Source organism: Hydra vulgaris, chromosome 12 (assembly GCF_038396675.1).
Source record: "Hydra vulgaris chromosome 12, alternate assembly HydraT2T_AEP".
Lineage (NCBI taxonomy): Eukaryota > Metazoa > Cnidaria > Hydrozoa > Anthoathecata > Hydridae > Hydra > Hydra vulgaris.
The window spans coordinates 36,777,450-36,796,066 of NC_088931.1; the positions used below are offsets into that span (position 1 = coordinate 36,777,450).

Sequence of the window (18,617 nt, forward strand, 5' to 3'; positions counted from 1 at the left end):
CTTGTATTAAGGACGCGAGAGTATTTATGAGTTTCAACTTAAAAAAAAATAAAAGATATGAATTTTGAACTTATCAAATGAGTGTTACCCCTAATTTGATAATGCTACCCGGGCAGTAGCTAACGGGCGGGTACTTGGGTGCCCAGGTATACAACAGCTTTAGTGAGTAAGTAACTAGTTTTCTAGTTAATTAATTGATTCATTTAATTTAATTATCGTTTTCATTTGAGACAAGGGGCATTGCCTTGGTATAACCGCAATCATTTCTACATTTAAGTTGTGCATTCTAGTTGTGGTTTCTCAAGATAGGCAATGACTAAAACAACAACAAGTGCGTACTTGTTGCCTTGCCATACATACAACACATAAAATAACTAAGGGAGATGTGACCACTTTAAACAACTTTCGCCGACTGCATTCTACTTAGCTGACAATCTTTTTGATTCACGTGTGACGGAGTGGATCAATATTTTATTTGTTTTCACAAACTGTTTCAAGAAATCTCATTTAAACAGTTGTAAGAAATGCTCCCAAATGTCCATTTGTTGTTGTTTTTGGTACAGTGAGAAAAAATATGGCACCCAATTAAACAGCAACTTACAAAATTGTCGCCGAGCTTTTTCATTTAAAAAAGATATGCTTTTTTATAGGATTTACTCTATCACATCAGGTTTTGGAGATATTTCTGATAATGAATTTTTCATAAAACAATTGAAAAATAGTGCTACTTTTTTTGTTATTATGTTTCATACTGCAAAATGTTTTAAACTCGTTTGTTAAAAACAATTCTACTTACTATACAGTAGTCAAAGTTGTTAATGTAGTCAAATATAATTATTAATTTAGTCAAATGTAGTACGTTTAGGTTGAAAATCTAATTACTCAAAAATTTGTGCTACGCAATGTTAAGGACTAATAAACAGAATGATTTATGGATAGATTTATAGAGTATTAAAAAAACAAATATGTATAATATAATAAACAAAACATAATATACAAGACATAATATAATATGTCTTGTATATTATGGGTATATTACAATAAGAAAATTCAAACAAGCTTATAGATTGAGCTTTCACAAATTTTTTTATTATTGATTTATATAAATATCATTTAAACTCTAATCCTTGAGTATTCTAAGACCGCTTCTTCTCAATTTAGATTCAGAAGTTGATCTACTCAGAGTTTTAAACATGTTGTGATGAACAGATTGGAAACATTGATCAGCAAACACTGCTGATTACATCATAATTTTGTTTAAAAAAAAAACAAGATGGTGTTTAATATTATGGCCTTTCATTCCCATTGAAAGATTGCGATTGAAATTAATCTTTACATAAATTTTATTTTCATTAATTAAAATTAAACTAAAAACTAAATAGATAGTATGTCTTTTACATATAATGCTTATAAAAAAGAACTTTTTTCATGTCTAATTTAACTTCATATTTAATAACTCTTTTCCAGAAAATCAAGTTTACAGTAAGTTTCTTAACATACTATACTATAGTATCTATATAATCTTCATAAAGATTAATCCCAACGTACTTATTAACTAATAAAGGTTGGTGTTAAAGTTAACATTATGTAATAATTTTATATTATATAAAGTTATAATTTTAAATTGAAAGCAAAAACTTCAGTACTCTGTTAAGAATTCTACCATACAACTCACCTCCGCTATATCCATGCCAAATTATCCTATGATTACTTAGCCAGACACCAATAATAGGTTACTTACAAAATGTATTTAAAATCAATGACACAATCTTCATTAGCAAATGAAGCAGAGGGTATCCAGTGGGCACAGTAGGTTTTTAAACGTTCTTGGACGTTGCTATTAGGTTTAAACCTAATAAAAACGTCCAATAAACGTTTTAAAAACGAATCATACTCACTGGCTATACATCAAGTACATTCTTACCTCCAGCTACATCAAAAAGACGTGGATGTACAACTTTTTTGTTGATTTGAAAAAAACATTTTTAGATCCATTTTAAAGAAAATATCCATACAGCGGTTTTAACTAAATGATAGTTCTCACTTCTTCAGTTTTGACTTTTCACTGTCACAATATATTCACAATATAAACAAGAGTGTTTTTTTTCATATCCTGACTAAACTGCTAAAAATATTTGTCTGTAAATTATGTGTAGCATCATAAGATCTGTTTCTAAGTAAAGCTTTAAATTGTTGAGGATTTTTTCTCTATAAGAATCTTAAGTTTGAATGACCATGATTGTACTTGTAGAAAAAAAGAAAGAAATGCAACCTTACAATAATGGGAAAGTGGCTCAAGCTTGGCAGGTAAAGCATGTCTAATTACATTTACAATGTCAGGAGCACAAACTGTAGAAGTGTTTAACTGAGAATTAATTTTAGCATTGGAAGTCAGAGTGATTTCGATGCTTAACAATGGGTTAATCTGTTTAACTGTCAGGAAGAGTATGGTCATTATATTCATAAGTCAAATTAGAGTAAGATTTCTTTGCAAATAACTCTGCTTTATTCTGGGGAGAAGTAAAAAGATTAGATTCATGAATTAGAGATTAAATGTTAGACTTACTTTAGTTAATGACACTGTTGAAGACTAACCATAAGTCTCTAGAACCTAGCATCTGAGATAAAATACAAGATTTAGTAAACTGAGAATTACAGAGCTTAACATCAGAGAGGACTTTTTTACATTGGCTTCTTGCAGTAATAAAAGGACATTTATTCTTAAGAGAGATGTTCTTGTAAACAAGATAAAAAAAATAACTAATGTTTAATAAAGCAACTGCTCAAGATGGTAAAAAATGAGGAGTAGAATGAGGCTTGACTTATAATTGAAATAAAAGCTCTTTATGCATACATATTATTGATATAAATACATATATTTGCTATTTATTTAGATGCTAGCATACAATATCTTTTCATTGTTATATAAACTTTAGTGTTTAAATGGTGTAGTATTTGCCGAAAGAGAAGATGATCAGATGGATGTGTGGTGTGACTCTAGCAAGACAAGAAAAGGAGGCATAATCTTAGACAGATTAGAAAAAACGTTGTATCGAATAATGTTTGTAAGAAAAGATTTAAGTAATTTAGGTATCAGCATGCAGAGAGGTAGCATCTTCAGTAGAAAATGGTAGAAGTAGAAGTAAGAAAACATGAAGAGAGTGCTTTACATATTGTATGAATGAGCTTTAGTTTAAAAAAAAATGCTCTAGACTGTTTATATTAAAGAAAAAGCATAAAAGAGGAAGGCTAAAGCCTGATGATAATCATCATGATCATGATGATGATCATCATCATCAGGTTTAAGCCTTACTCTTTTATGATGTTGATGGTGTTGATGATGATGATGATGATGATGATGATGATGATGATGATGATGATGATGATGATGATGATGATGATGATGATGATGATGATAATGATTATGATGATCATGTTGATCATAATGATGTTTATATATGCATATATATTCAAAATATAACATGAAATTTGAAAAATGAAAATTAAAAAAAATATAGTGGGGAGAGCGGGGCTAAAAGTCATAACGGTTAGTTGTCATAGTCGCGATTTCAGAATGTTATTGCTGGATTGGTGCAGCAATTTTTTTATATTATGTAAATGGTGTTAAAAAATAACTGCTCAGTTGATTTCATGAAATTCGCGCGAAAATTTTTTCTACAAATCCAAAAAAAATTTTTGTTGGTAAGTAACTTTTTAACATTTTTGTTCAAATGTTCAATACAGTAACAGTATGCAATATTTTTGTTTAATAAATTAAAATGTTTATAGTCTTGAAAATTCTTTTATTGGTGTGCTAGTCATTTTTCAGATATACGGCAAAGATAAAAATTATTTAGGTCAAACTTTCCTCTACCCCATGTGGGGTAGAGGAAAGTTTGACCTTTCCTCTACCCCACATGGGGTAAAAAAATTGCCTCCATACTATCATATAGTTATAAAAATCTTAAATAAATGTTAATAATACATACAATACTTATTATAAGCAATAAATATCACTAAAATGAACTAGGCATAATATTTAAGAATAATATGCCTGAGTAAACATTAATAAATGATAGTTATAGACAATTATAAAGTTATACTTACTTGGACTTGACTTTATTAATTTACTAACAAAAAATAGTCTAACATTTTTTTTTACTTTACCAGATTTTAAATCATGGTTCGCAATTATCAAAGGAAAACAAGTAAAGGTAGCACTGCTAAATGCACAATCCTTAAAGCAGTGAAAGCTGTAAAGTTAAATCGCAGAAGCATAGCCCAAGTGTCTCTAGATTTTAACATTAACTATAGAAGCCTACAACGCTATTGTCAAAAGTCTCTACAGAAGATCTTGAAGAAAAATTAACAATACCTTCATTTCACACTGGCTACGTACAACCTAGGGTTGTACTTGCAACTAACTACTTGCAAAGAGCTTCAGATATTTACTTTGGTCTTACACCAAAAGATGTTAGGAAACTAGCATATCAATAAGCAAATGCTAATAAATTGGCTATGCCAAAATCTTGGATGGACAATCATTGTGCTGGGAGAGATTGGTTTACGTCTTTCCTACAAAAAAAATCCAACATTGTCTTTAAGAGCTCCGAGCCGCAACCATTGCACGTACCATAAGTTTTAACAAACACAGTTTTGAAATGTTTTTCAATAGTCTTCAGGTGTGTCTTTAATGTCACCAATTCACACCATCAGATAGTTGGAACATGGACGAAACAGGAGTAACTACAGTTCAAAAGCCTGATAAAGTGATCTCAAAAAAGGGCCAAAAGCAAGTTGGGGCAATAACCTCAGTAGAAATAGGTGTTTTAGTTGCCTTGACATGTGCTGCCTCTGCTATTGGTAACAGTATTCCACCTTTTTTCGTATTTCTGAGAGTCAATTTTAGGAACCATTTTTTAACTTCTGCACCACCTGGCTGTGATGGGGACGCGAATGCATCATGAGTTTCTAACTCATTTTGCAAAGAATGCAAGGTCTTCAAAAGAGCATCCAGTTTTGCCTCTGAATGACAATCACTTTTCGCACTTATCATTTTTAATGTACTAAACAATTTAACAGCACTTGGAATTATCATGTTAAGTTTTCCATCCCATTGCACCCACAAGTTGCAGCCACTAGATAGAACTGTTTATGGTCTTTTTAAAAAGGCTGTAATTACAGCCATTAACAGTTGGATGGTCAGTAACCCTGGAAAAGGTATGACAATTTATAATATATCAGAAATAGCGAAGGCTGCCTTTCCATTGAGCATGACACCAAATAACATACTGAGCGGCTTTTCTTCATGTGGCATCCACCCATTTTACCCTCAAATATTTACAGATTTGGACTTTGCTACAAGTTCAGTAACAGAAATACCTATGCCAGTCAAAACCAATTCTTATTTAACAATGCCTCAAGCTTCCATGGTTGCAATATCACCAGAAAAATCTACTTTTGCTTCGAGAAAAACACACGCAAGAAGAGAACTTTGTATATATTGACTGATTCCCCTTTCAAAAATTCTATGAGATTATCACAGCCACTGCCACAAAAATGCAAAAGTTCTGCTAAGGGAAAATGAAAAGCAAAGCAACAAAAAAATATACGCAAGACTTATTATCATCAGAAGATAAAAACTAGTGTATCATTTGCTTGGATACTTGGGCTAATAGCAGAGATGCTGAAAAATGAATCAAATGTGAGTGCTCAAGCTGGGTACATGAAAAATGTACAGCAGGAGAGTCCAGCTACATTTGTTTTAATTGTGACTCTTATTATGATTTTTAACGGTCATTTTCAAAGTGTTTTAGTATGTAAATTATATATGTTATTTTTAATAAATTATAAATGAATAATATAATACTTGTTTTCTTTTTGAAAATATTTTTTTTACCTTTAGACCTACACTTGTGATAAAATATAATTATGACAACTTACCCCGACGGTGGGGCAAGTTGTCATACCTTCTTTAGAAATGGTGGTATGTTATACTCAAATGGTCTAAAGTTTTCCAAAGTTATTTTTTAAATAACTATAAAGATAAACTACCATATAAAATAGTTTTTATGAAAATTGACCAATTAGTTTTTGAAATATCTGGAAAAATATAAAAAGTATGATAACGTGCCCCGCTCTCTTCTACTTTAGGATGTATAAATGTTTATGCAGACCCGGTCACAAACCCAGCCCCGGCCCCGGTCAAATATCAACCCAGGTCACTTACTAATTGACAAAGAGAATTGTTAACATTTTTGAGCAAAGCAAGAAACTCCAACTGCTGACAAATAAAATAACAAAAAAAATTTCAACTCTATAAGGACTGATTGGTATAACTGCTTGCCAATGCAAAGATCTCAGATAATGCTGCTATGCCAGCGTTAGTAATTGATATATCTGCTTTCCAATGCAAAGATCTCAGTATCTTTTTCAATTTCTGCTACACCTATGACATCAACTGTACTTGAGGATATTGGCATTATTTCTCATGATGACAAAACAGCAAGATAAAGCCTGAGCGTTTGAAAGCCAGGGTTAACTTGAAAGTTAGTGAAGTTCAAGTAAAGACGTTGTACTTTGATGGTAAAAACAACCAGGCTTTTAATAAAAAGAGACCATAGTTATGGAAAAGAACACATCCTTGATGAGGTTTTTTAAGATACTGTTCCATTTTTACCAAAACAATTGAAGCATTAAAATCTCAAATTCTATAGGACTCTAAGGAACACAATATCATTTTGGATGATTTATAAATGCTAGACGGTGATTGAACTACTAATGTAAACTCTGGACGCAAGCGGTGACGGAACTTACAAATGTAAACATTGGACGCAAGAGTGGTGTTATTAGATTGGTTGTGTTAAAACTTTAACGGCGTCTACAAGGGGAAATTTGTTTGCTACATTCAAGATTGATTTATATCGGTACAGCCATTTTGCGCTAAACTTGAGTTTGGTTTATAAGAAAACTAAGTGAATGGATCATAGGTTTATATACCTCATGCTACTATTTTTTAAAATATCTTAAGACTAAACTCTCACATTGATAACATTTTGATAATATCTTAAGATTATACTCTCACATTGATAATATAATATCAAGTTGATATTTGGAGAAAAATATACCAAAAATGGACACTCCAATTATATTTATACTAAAAATCTATATGTAAAATAGTTTTTTAAACTTAAAATTTTGTAAAAAAACCAACCATTAAACGAGATTGAAAAATAATTTAAAGAAATTATAAAATATAAGAAATCTAATTAATAAATAAAATAAAAGGCAAACTCTTCTTAGAACATACTACTATAAAAAATATTTTAAATTGGGTTGTAGTTTAAGGTTCTTTTAACCTCGTTGCAGGAATGTAAGTCGTCAAGGACAGCCTGCCAAAACTTAAAAAGCAAAAATAAAAAATTACTACAATTATCAATTTATCATGCATGTTCTATTTTTATTCAATTTGGAAACTTTATTTCATAAATCTACACATACTGTAATTTGCATAGCTTGTTAAACAGCCTAGCTTTAGATATGTTGTGGATTAAATGGCTAACCTTAAGTTTAACTTAATCTTAAACCAATAAAATAACTTAATCTTAAACCAATAAAATAACTTAATCTTAAACCAATAGAACTACTATATACAGCTACACCTTAATTAATTCAAATTAAATAAAAAGCATAATATTAAGAAAGGTGTCATCTTATTATTATTTTTATAACAGGTAATATTTATCAAAACTAATAGAAATAAATTATTTTTATATTTTGAATATGCCATTTTTTTCATAAAGGGTTATATGAAAATATCTTGAACTGATATAAATAAAATCCAAGTCTAAAAAGATATATTAACTATTTTGAAGAAAAATAATTTTTGAAATCTAGATAAAAATTTGAAATTTTGAAATCAAGATCAAAATTTCAGCAAAAGTATTTAGAGAAATGAAATAAAATCAACAAATTTGTTGCTTATACATTCTTTTTGATATTTGCCAGCACAAATTTTTTTAATAAAAAGCCATACAATTGAGCAGCTCTGCAAGCCACAACGCTTATTTCAAAAATTAGTTCTAATTGTAAGGTTAATATTTTTTTACTTAATGTTATTTTTTTGAGCTTATTTAAAGTACTTATATTACCAACTGGTCTGGGTAATATGAGCACTTTAGCTACTTTTTTAAAACCTGTTTTTAAGAAAAAAATTCGGGTACCCAAATATCTTAGTGGATCATGAGTAGGGATTCCTTAAAATTATTTATTCGCAAAAATTTTGGATCCAGCGTAATTATTTTTGATAATATTCAAATTCTCGCTTAAGGTGCTCATATAACCCTAATCTATCCTAACAAAAACTACCATAAAATACATTAAATGCAAGAACAGTAACATCAAGATGTAATTTGTCTAACTTATGACATGATATGATGTTGCCATGAATTTATGTTAACTAAATAGTTTTGATTTCAAAAACAATACAAAAAATCAATTTTGCAACAACTATAACTTTCTATTAAAAAAAGGGAGTTATATACAAAAAGTACTGTATAAAAAATATATAAATATATTAACGGTTTGTTTATTTTCGTTATTGTTAGATAATTTAAGAAATATTTTTTATCTTAAAATGATTTTACGATGGTCAGCCTTCATATATAAAAATTCAAACATTTCTCGAGAATTAGGACTTTTTTTCAGAAAAGTAATTACGCTCAATTTTTAAGCAAAGATTAGTATGCGCCATTAAACAATTGAACTTAACGAAAAGAAGTATATTCACATTTTATCAAACAAGTAATTCTAAAATAATACAAATTCGGAAATTATTATAACTTTTATTTAATTAAAAAAAAAATTAAAATCAACTTTTCTAAATAAAAATATATCTTAGTGTGACACCGCGTGAGTACAAAAAGTAGTTAATTTATATATGAACTAGCTGCAACCAAAATAAACTTCTCCAGAAAGAGCTCGGAGTCAAGCATTGCGATATGCGCCGCTCTACCAATGAACGAGTCAGCAGAAGTAGGCATGGGATGGTAGACAGTATAACGAATAATATTGATGGACTCCTGCACCATTAGAGGGTTCATTATATTATCGAGCATTTCTTTGTATACGCGGCCTAAAATATATTTTGAAGTAAATAATAAAATATCACAATAGTATTTATATGCACACAACGCTTATAAATTCACGAATTAATTTACAAAATTGTATCTATAAAGCAAAATGGTATTTAGTGAGTTCATATAGCAACGAATATTGTTTTTTACCCGGATTTTACCATCCCTGTTACCCGAGTAATTTGTGAATTTTTTTCCCGTTACCCGGATAATTTTTTAAAATTACGCAGCTGTGACGCAGTGGTTCTGGTTCAGAACTCAGAAGTCCGAGATTCGATGCCGGCTCTAGCCCAATAAGTGACGTTTGTAAGGAAGGAGGCGTGAGCTTCCTAGTTAATTACTCCTCCGCGGTGCTCTGTGAAGACCGTAAGGACTTCTGGCAGCATCTTAATAACTACGTAAATAAAAAAAAAATAAAAATGTAATTTTAAACTTTTTTAAAACTACATGAATTTTTTGTAAATAAACTCTTATCACAGAGTAATTCCACGTCAAAACAACCAATTTTTTTTTTTAATGCAACCCTATGTCTTTGGATTTTTTTTATATTTTTACCATAGTTAGTACATTATAAAATAAGATAAATCCCAAAATTTCAAGGTCTAACTCCCAACGGTTCGTGAGTAATGGTTGTTTTAATTTTGGCTACTATTATTGTTTTGGTCATTTTCCGCCATTTTTAAATTTACATTTCTCCTTATAAAACCAAGTCTATAAACATGTGAGTTCTAAAAATAAGTGACTTAGTTAATTTCTAGGTGAGAAATTTGAATATATAAATAAAAAACTCATTTTATAATTAAAAAGTACCTAAATATCAATTATAAATGTTGAAATAATGGACACCTGCCCCAGTAAAATTTTTAGGTGTGCAGTAAATTTTTTAAGCCTAAAATTTCAAATTAGATCATTGTATGTTTGAAGAACATTGTGTGAAAAAATCATTTCTGCCAAATACATAGTTTAAAAATTAAATGAAAAATATTTCAAAAGAAGCTAATATAGCATATTTCGCTTATCGTAGTATTCAAAATAAATAAAAATGATGCATACTTGAATTGATATACAATTTTTTATAATATATCCATTAGAAATTATTGATTTACAAATATATACTTATTAATTTTGTTTAAATCTTTTTTTGAAAGTTCATATTTGTCCGATATTATTTTTGGTGCACTTATTAATGTTGTTACATTAATAAGCGCACCAAAATGTTATTGGTGATTGGTATCCAACAATAATCATCCCTTTTCGGCCAGAAAAACTGTTCAGATGGACCGTGTGGATGCATAAACTTTATTTTTATATCATTATATTCTTCATCTTTTTCTTCAATTACTGCAATTCACCAAAACGAGTCATATGTACATGCGTAATATTTATATTTCTGCATTAGCTCAAAATTTATTAAATTTAAATTTTGGTAACTTGATTTTTTAGTTATATTAATAGATTTTGGATTTATATCGTTACTAGTTTTTTTAAATAACATAGATGTTTTCGAAACTGGTATGCAATGGTGAAATCCTCGACTTCCTGGTATTGTTTTTCCCTTCTCAAATCGTTTATTTTATGTAGCTCTAACATTAACCATAGTTCCTTTATCAATTTTAAAGAGCTTTATTGTGAGCGCTTTTTAAGTGCAAAATTCAAACATTGCATCGATTATTAGTATTTGATTTTTCTTTGGACGTTTTCTTGCTGTTGTTCGTTTTATTGTATCACCTATTGCATCACAAGAAGATTTGCCATGACTGGTTGCAAAAATATCCATTCAGCTTTCAATAAAAAATCTTCTGAGTGATGGCGTAGATTTTGAAATTTTTATACTGTCCTCCACATCCATCAGAAAAGTAATACAATTTGAAAATTAAAGAAGGGTTTCTTTGATATAATTACATAAAATATATTTGAAATCAAATTACCTTTTATTTTATTTTTTATGCACTTTATAAACATTACAACAATTGCCATTTTTCTTTTCAAATCTTTTTCCAAAGTAGTGAAAATGGTGATTACAAATGCTGAATAGTTCTTCACAAGCACGCAACTCAGATCTCCATAAAATGTTTTGACGAGTATCAGTGTCTAGGTCTTGTTGTAAAAAAATCTCTTTATTACTAGAATATGAGGTTTTATGGCATTCTGAGTTCAAAATTTTACCAATATCACATGAAATCATTTTGATAATGAATTAAAAAATGTTATACTTGCAAATTTAAAAATGCACAAGTATGAATTACATTATTTATGTAGAACTAATTGCAACATTTAAATTAGATGAATATGTCTGAATTTAGCAATTAAACTTTGGTAATTGGAAAAGACAAGGAAACAAGGAAACAAAAAGAAAATAAAAAAACACATTAAAAAAACTTTCATAACTTGAGAACCACATAGATTTAGATAGGAATTATCATTTTTTTCTAAAGTACTTTGGCGAAAATTGAAAAAAAAATCAGAGAATTTAGGGTTGTATGGCCTGGTTGTTTTGAAATGGAATTACTCTTAGGAAAAGAAATAAAAATTGCACGTTTAATTCAGGAGCGGATCCACGATTTTTTGGTGTTTGAGTTAAATAACTTCCAGGTAAGTTCTATATTCCAAACCTTTGAATGTTCATACTTATGTCATTTAAAGATGTTTTGCAAAAATTTGCGCTGCAAAAAACCTGGGAACAAAAATACCCTAAAAATTAGAAATCTAAAACGTGGGGGAAATTAATTTTTTGCAATATGAATTCTAATATCCTAAACTAGGTAGAAATTTCTTTAAGGTAATAAAATTTCATTGAAAAATAATGATTTGTTTAGAAATTATACCTAATTAAACAACCCCCTCGTTTTGAGGGGTTTTTAAACTTTACATGGTTATACCTTCTGAATGCCAAATGATTTTTTGACAAAATTTTAAAAATATGTACAACTTTTAGTCTTATTAAAGTAAGTAATTTTTCTGTTTGGAAAAATCAATTCCCTTCACGTTTGGGCGGATGATTTCTACTTTTTAGGGTATTTTTGTTCCCAGGCTCTTTGCAGCGCAATTTTTTGCAAAACATCCTTAAATGACATAAGTATGAACATTCAAAGGTTTGGAGTATAGAACCTAGCTGGAAGTTATTTAACTCAAACACCAAAAAATCGTGGTCCGCCCCTGCAATTATATATACATTTTTAGTACAAAAGTAAAATATTTACAAAACTATGTATTTGGCAAAAATGATTTTTTCACACAATGTTCTTCAAACATACAATGACCTAATTTGAAATTATAAGCTTAAAAAATTTACCGCACACCTAAAAATTTTACAGTGGCAGGTGTCCATTATTTTAACATTTATAATTGATATTTAGGTACTTTTTAATTATAAAATGAGTTTTTTATTTATATATTTAAATTCCTCACCTTGAGATTAACTAAGTCACTTATTTTTAGAACTCACACGTTTAAAGGCTTGGTTTTATAAAGAGAAATGTGAAATTAAAAATGGCGGAAAATGACCAAATCAATAATAGTAGCTAAAATTAAAACAACTATTACTCAAGAACCGTTGAGAGTTAGAACTTGAAATTTTGGGATTTATCTTATTTTATAATGTACTATGGTAAAAATAAAAAAAAATCCAAAGACATAGGGTTGCATGGCCTGGTTGTTTTGACATGGAATTACTCCACATTATTTAAAATCTCTTTCCGAAGAATTTGTTTTATTTATTCAAAAGACAGAGCATGAAGCTAACACCGTAGATGAAATCGGATTTAAGATTTTGAAGAAACACATGAGTTTATTTCAAGTTACCAATACAAAGCCAAAAAATTAAACATTTTTTCAGCCATTGAATTAATTGCCATAAAAATAAGAAATAGATTGGACAACCACTTTAATGCATCAGTTCAAAAAAAACATATTAGAATAGTTTAAAGATAAAAGTTATTAAACTTTTTAATTGTTAAAAACTTATTTTTTAATCATAAATGACTAAACTTACGTCCCCAACTTTTCATGCCCTCTTCTTTTGTGCTATAATATCGAGGAAAAGTAATGAATAAATTATTGACATTTATTATCTGAGTATTATGCGGATAATACCTGGGTAATTAAAAATTACCCGGATATATATTTTCTGCCAGATAATGGAAACACTGGCAGGAAATAACATTAATCTTTACTCTTCTATATGTATTGAGCAGAGGTGAGAGTTATGAACTCTATTATTAAAAGTATTGATTTTTAAAGTTCATTTAATTACGTTTTACATATTATTAAAAAAAAAACATCCAAAAATGCGTTCTTAAAAATAGGTTGACGAGGTGTAGTTTGTTAAGGTGAAGTTTGACCTTTGACAAAAAATGTTTCCATTCAAGCGTCATTGCTTAGAGATATAACTGTGTGTGTGTCAAGAAAAACTCGTTGGCGCGGCTATTATTGGAGACTTGCTAGTTTTGTTTTCAAAACTTCAATTGTTACTTTCAAAGCACTTCCATTGATTTGTGAACAATGAAAGTACTCTTTACACCATGAACATAATTAAACTTCTACTGAAACAAAAAGCTAATAACTTTTTTATTGGTTCTCACTCCTTTACGTAACCACAAAAAGGAGCTCCAGCTCAACGCCTGTCCGGCAGTATCTTTATAAATTATCAGCATTACTGTCTCCTTTATGCATAAATACTACCTGCCAACACCATAAACCATAAATTAAAGTATATACTATCCATATTTCAATATTGCGTCATTAGTGACAAGCAAACCTTAACCAGCATTAAAAATATTTATCTTATTAAATATTAAAACTCCATTTTCTCCTAAATGTAAAGTTGACTTTTGAGTTGATTTGAAAATAGTTTTGGGTATATATAACTTGATTTCAAAATTATTTTTGGCCAAATATAAAAAATTTATTTTCTATATTCTGTTGATATATTTTGACCTAAATATCTTTATTGACCTAAATAAATAATTATAAATATAATAATAAATAAAGAGTTTTTATTGACCTAAATAAATGTGGAGCTTATTAAATTTAATTATTTCAGAAACTATTTAAGTTCTTATCTGTAATTGATATTTAGGTTAAAAGATACAAAGCAAAAAAAAATCTAGTTAATAATAAGTAGTCACAAACCAGGCTGGTCAATTAACCTGAAAAATCTATTCAACCTGAAAAATATTTTTAATAAAAAAAAAAAATTCATCCTAATGTTGAGTTAAAATAGTTTTTAATTTATTACAAAACTTAAAGCAAAGAATACATTATCTTTGCAACAATATCTACACAGTGAAACTCAATTATACCGTGTTCAGTGCTTCCTTTGAGAACTTGCTTGCTCATTTCAACACGTGCAGAATGGAATGGGACATAATGATCTTGGACAGAACTAACTAGCAATACATTCTTGAAATACTGAAAACCTTGAAAAAACAAACATCATCAAAACTAAATGTGACAGAAAATAAATTTCACCAGAAATCTTCTGCTTCAATCAATACTGAAATATAAACAAATTACAAAAATATATAAAAACTGAGTTATTCTAATGTTAAAAAGTACCAACTCATGGTATTTTAATGTTAACTAATACACAAGCATGGTCAAATTTATCTTATAGGGGGCCCTGGATAGAGCCAAGGTCACATTTTTAAAAATCTTCATCTTGCCTAACTTATTTCACTAAGCAGCAGATTTTGTAGCAACAATAAAAATAAAAAATTTTCTTGTCTGTAGTGACTCCTTTGCTCTAAGAAAGGTAATATATATGCATTATATATATACATACATATATATATATATATATATATATATATATATATATATATATATATATATATATATATATATATATATATATGTATATATGTATATATGTATATATGTATATATGTATATATGTATATATGTATATATGTATATATGTATATATATATATATATATATATATATATATATATATATATATATATATATATATAATATATATATATCTATATATATATCATAAGTATGTAGTAAATCCAATTGAGTTTTGAGAAAATCAATTTTTTTTTTGTACATAAAGCGTGTACACAAAATAAATGTGAAAGAGTAAATTGGTCTTTTTTTTTCAGAAGTTGTATTAAAATATATTTATAATTGTGTTGGTATTTTGTTGGCAACAAGTAACAATTTCAAAAAAATGTTTTAGTTTTCTCATTTAACGTAAAATAAGTTTTAAAAATAACAAAAGAAGAAGACGTTAGAAAAAATATTTTGCACAAATATTATAGAAAATCTGAATAGCAGCTACAATTTAATTGCAAAAAAGTTGCAAGCACATCTCTATACCGTTAGTCATGTTATTAAATGTTTTTCCAATCAAATTCGATCCAACGCAAATTTAGTAACGGAGAAAAGAAAGTTTTTCAAGATGTAAAACTGGTTAGAAAACTGATTAATAGTTTTATGAATAATCCAAGCCTCTCACGTTGGGAACGCGCAAAAAAGAAAGGATTTTCTTATAGTTTTAATGTAAAATTTTAAAATAAACATTTTTTTAAGCTTTCAAATCACAAAAAGTTTCTAACCTTTCTGAAATTAAAAAAAAAAAGTACAAGAACCCGCTGAAAAAAAGTTTTATGACATTTATATTTCTAAAAATTTCTGAATTATTGAAGATGATAAAACTTTTATAAAGTACGATTATCACCAAAATCCTGATGCTGTCCATTATAAAGTCAGATATAGAGGAAAAGCAGATAGGAAAATTAAATACGCAAAACATGATAAGCTTCTTAAAAAAACCTTGATTTAGCAGGCTATTTGAAGGTATGACAAAAAATTAGTGCCCATATTTTTAGGCCATTACTTTCTGGTAAAATATATGTTAAAAAGTCTTTAAATATACATTATTTACCTCTTACTAAATCACATTACAGTAGACATGTGTTCTGGCCTAATTTATCATCAAGTCATTATAGCTAACTGGCTTAGGATGATATAAACAAAATGATGTGAAAGTTGTGTCTAAAGCAAACCCTACTGCCTATAATTCAAAATTATTGCAAAGTACTGGGTAACTATTAAGCTAAAAATGAAAAAAAAAAAAAGCAACTACGCAGAAATGTTAAAGATTTAAAAATGTCATTTAAAAAGTATCAAACAGTTTTGATTGTTATTCTGTGCGCAAGCTTATGTGTACCACCAAAGCAAAAGTTCGGAATTTTATTAGATGTCCACAGGAATAAGTAATTTCTTTGAATTATTTTATCTTCTTATATTATTGTATTAAAATTAATACTTAGTTCTAAAAAAACACTTTTCGTGTACACGCTTTAGTGAATTTAAATGGTTTAATTAAATTATTAGCAGCTAGATGAATTTTAGTACGAAAATGTTTTAGGATTGTTCAAACAAAATTTTTTATTTTATTTTAGCACCTCACATGCATCTCATGTGAAGCATTGTAATATATCCTCCTAAATCGCATAATTGCTATAAAAAAAAAAAATGCAAACAAAACCTGTTTTCATATGGAGTTTTTTTTCAAAATTGTCACTTTTTTCGAATTTCAAAAGCTGTCATTTTTCTTTTCTTTTTGGATACCCAGTAACAAAGCATGTATCTGTTGCTGGGAATCCAAAAAGCTAAATTGTAATGGTACCTACAATAACAATAATAATAGTAATAAAAATGATAAAAAGCTGCTTTCTTTCTGTCTCCTCTTCTATTTTCAAGTCTGTTTGTTTCATGCACATAACAGTGTCTTGGAATTCTTAAAACTCTATTAGGATTTATGGATATATAATATAAATTAAATATTGAATTTTGTTGCTAAATCAATCTTTTTTAAATAAACACGTATAACTAATGCTTTTATTTCTGAATTTAAAGAAAAGTACTTGAATACTTACAATATTGAACAAACAGAAGCTTGGCAAACTCGTAGTTTGTATCCATCAATGCGTAAAAAGTACTCAATACTCATAGTACTTAACTTTTCCCACTCATTATATTTCACTCTGGCTCTTTTAATACTGACAATATTAGGCATTGATAGTATAGAAGCATCTTGTGACTTTTTTGGTATTACTTCAAAATTCTGAATGATATTTAAACAGGTTGTATGGTGTAATATCTCGAGCCTGAAATAAATCAGTTATAAATTTAATTCCACCTAAAAAGAATGAGCCATCTTCAGGAGAAAGCAGCAAGTTTGACAGCAAGGGAGATAATGGAGATACAAACTACAGTTTTACAGGTGTGGTTGAAGAGATCAAGCTATACATCCCGAATCAGAAGGACGCCAACAATCTAATTAAAGACTTAGGTCTTACCAAGTCAAAGCTGAGGTTCTAAAAACCTCGCTCAAAAAGTGGAATTTATCAGAAAGTACTTATGGTGATGATCTAAATTCAAGTTAGGTCTCATCAAGCAACAGATTACTGCTATTGTTAAGGTACCTTTCAAGTACCTTTAAGTTCTTTTCCCAAAGCTGTTATAAGGTTTAGGTTAGAGATAGTGTCTTCATTGGACCACAGATCAGATAAATTATAGAATGCAACAAGTTTGTAAAGCTTCTGAATAGAAAGAAGAGAGAGAGGCTTAAAACAGTTGTTGCATTTGTTCAAGGCTTCCTGGGTAATAACAAGACTAAAAACTATGTGGAGTTGGTTCAGAATTCCATAAAGAATTACACTAATATGTGATGCATAATGTTACTCAAAGTCCTTATCCTTAATGATCGTCTCAAGAAAACTTAAGGAGAACATGGAAGCTTACTCAAAGGAATGAGAAGAGGGCTTTTATCAAGATATATTGGACTTTGAACATCATTATTAAGAACAGTATAATGAAACATGATGAGGGAATGCATTTGGGGGCAAGTTTTTGAAAGTAATTTTACTTGCAAATCTAGAAAATCTGAAGCTTTTTAGTGATTTTCTAGTGTCTTTATCTGTTCAATATGTAATTGTTGTTTCCAAATCCAGGGAACAAAAATATGAAAGATTTTATTTTCTGTCTCAGAAACAAACAAAAAATTCTTTGTGTTGTTTGTAAAATTTGAGTTTGTGCTCAACAAGCTCAGTGTTTTTTCACTGTCTTTAGACTTAGACAATCCATATATAGCATTTTGAATCATAGGAAAAAAATTGCATAGTGTAATAAAAACTAGACAACCTACATACACCATACCAACACAGTTTTTGAAGTAGATAAAGTTGCACAATAAATACAAACAAATATATTAATTTGCTTTATAATGGTATAAACAAAACTCTTTATTGCACAATATTGCTTAATACGCAACGTTGTGCAATAAAGATGACATTTTCAGTTCCTCGTGAGTTTCAAGGTATGCTACAACAATGAAACTAAAACAATAACAATTGAAGTCCTCTAAAGAACTTTTATTTAGATCAAACTAGTTACACTTGTAACGGCATGATAGCACAGTAATGAAGTTAAATTCATTAAATGCTTCCATAAACTATATTGGGCATT

At 28.8% G+C, this 18,617-nt stretch overlaps 1 protein-coding gene across 1 annotated transcript in view; it reads right to left on the minus strand.

Annotated features, from left to right (window-relative positions):
• Nucleotides 1–8,765: 8,765 nt before the first annotated feature.
• Nucleotides 8,766–18,617, minus strand: part of LOC100202640 (protein FAM135A) — a 63,120-nt gene continuing 53,268 nt past the window's right edge. The window contains exons 14-15 of the mRNA XM_065813123.1: nucleotides 14,435–14,551; nucleotides 8,766–9,133 (exon numbers count right to left, since the gene is read on the minus strand). Of these exons, the coding sequence (XP_065669195.1) occupies nucleotides 8,928–9,133; nucleotides 14,435–14,551 (323 nt within the window). The 3' untranslated portion in view covers nucleotides 8,766–8,927. The remainder of the gene's footprint in view (nucleotides 9,134–14,434; nucleotides 14,552–18,617) is intronic.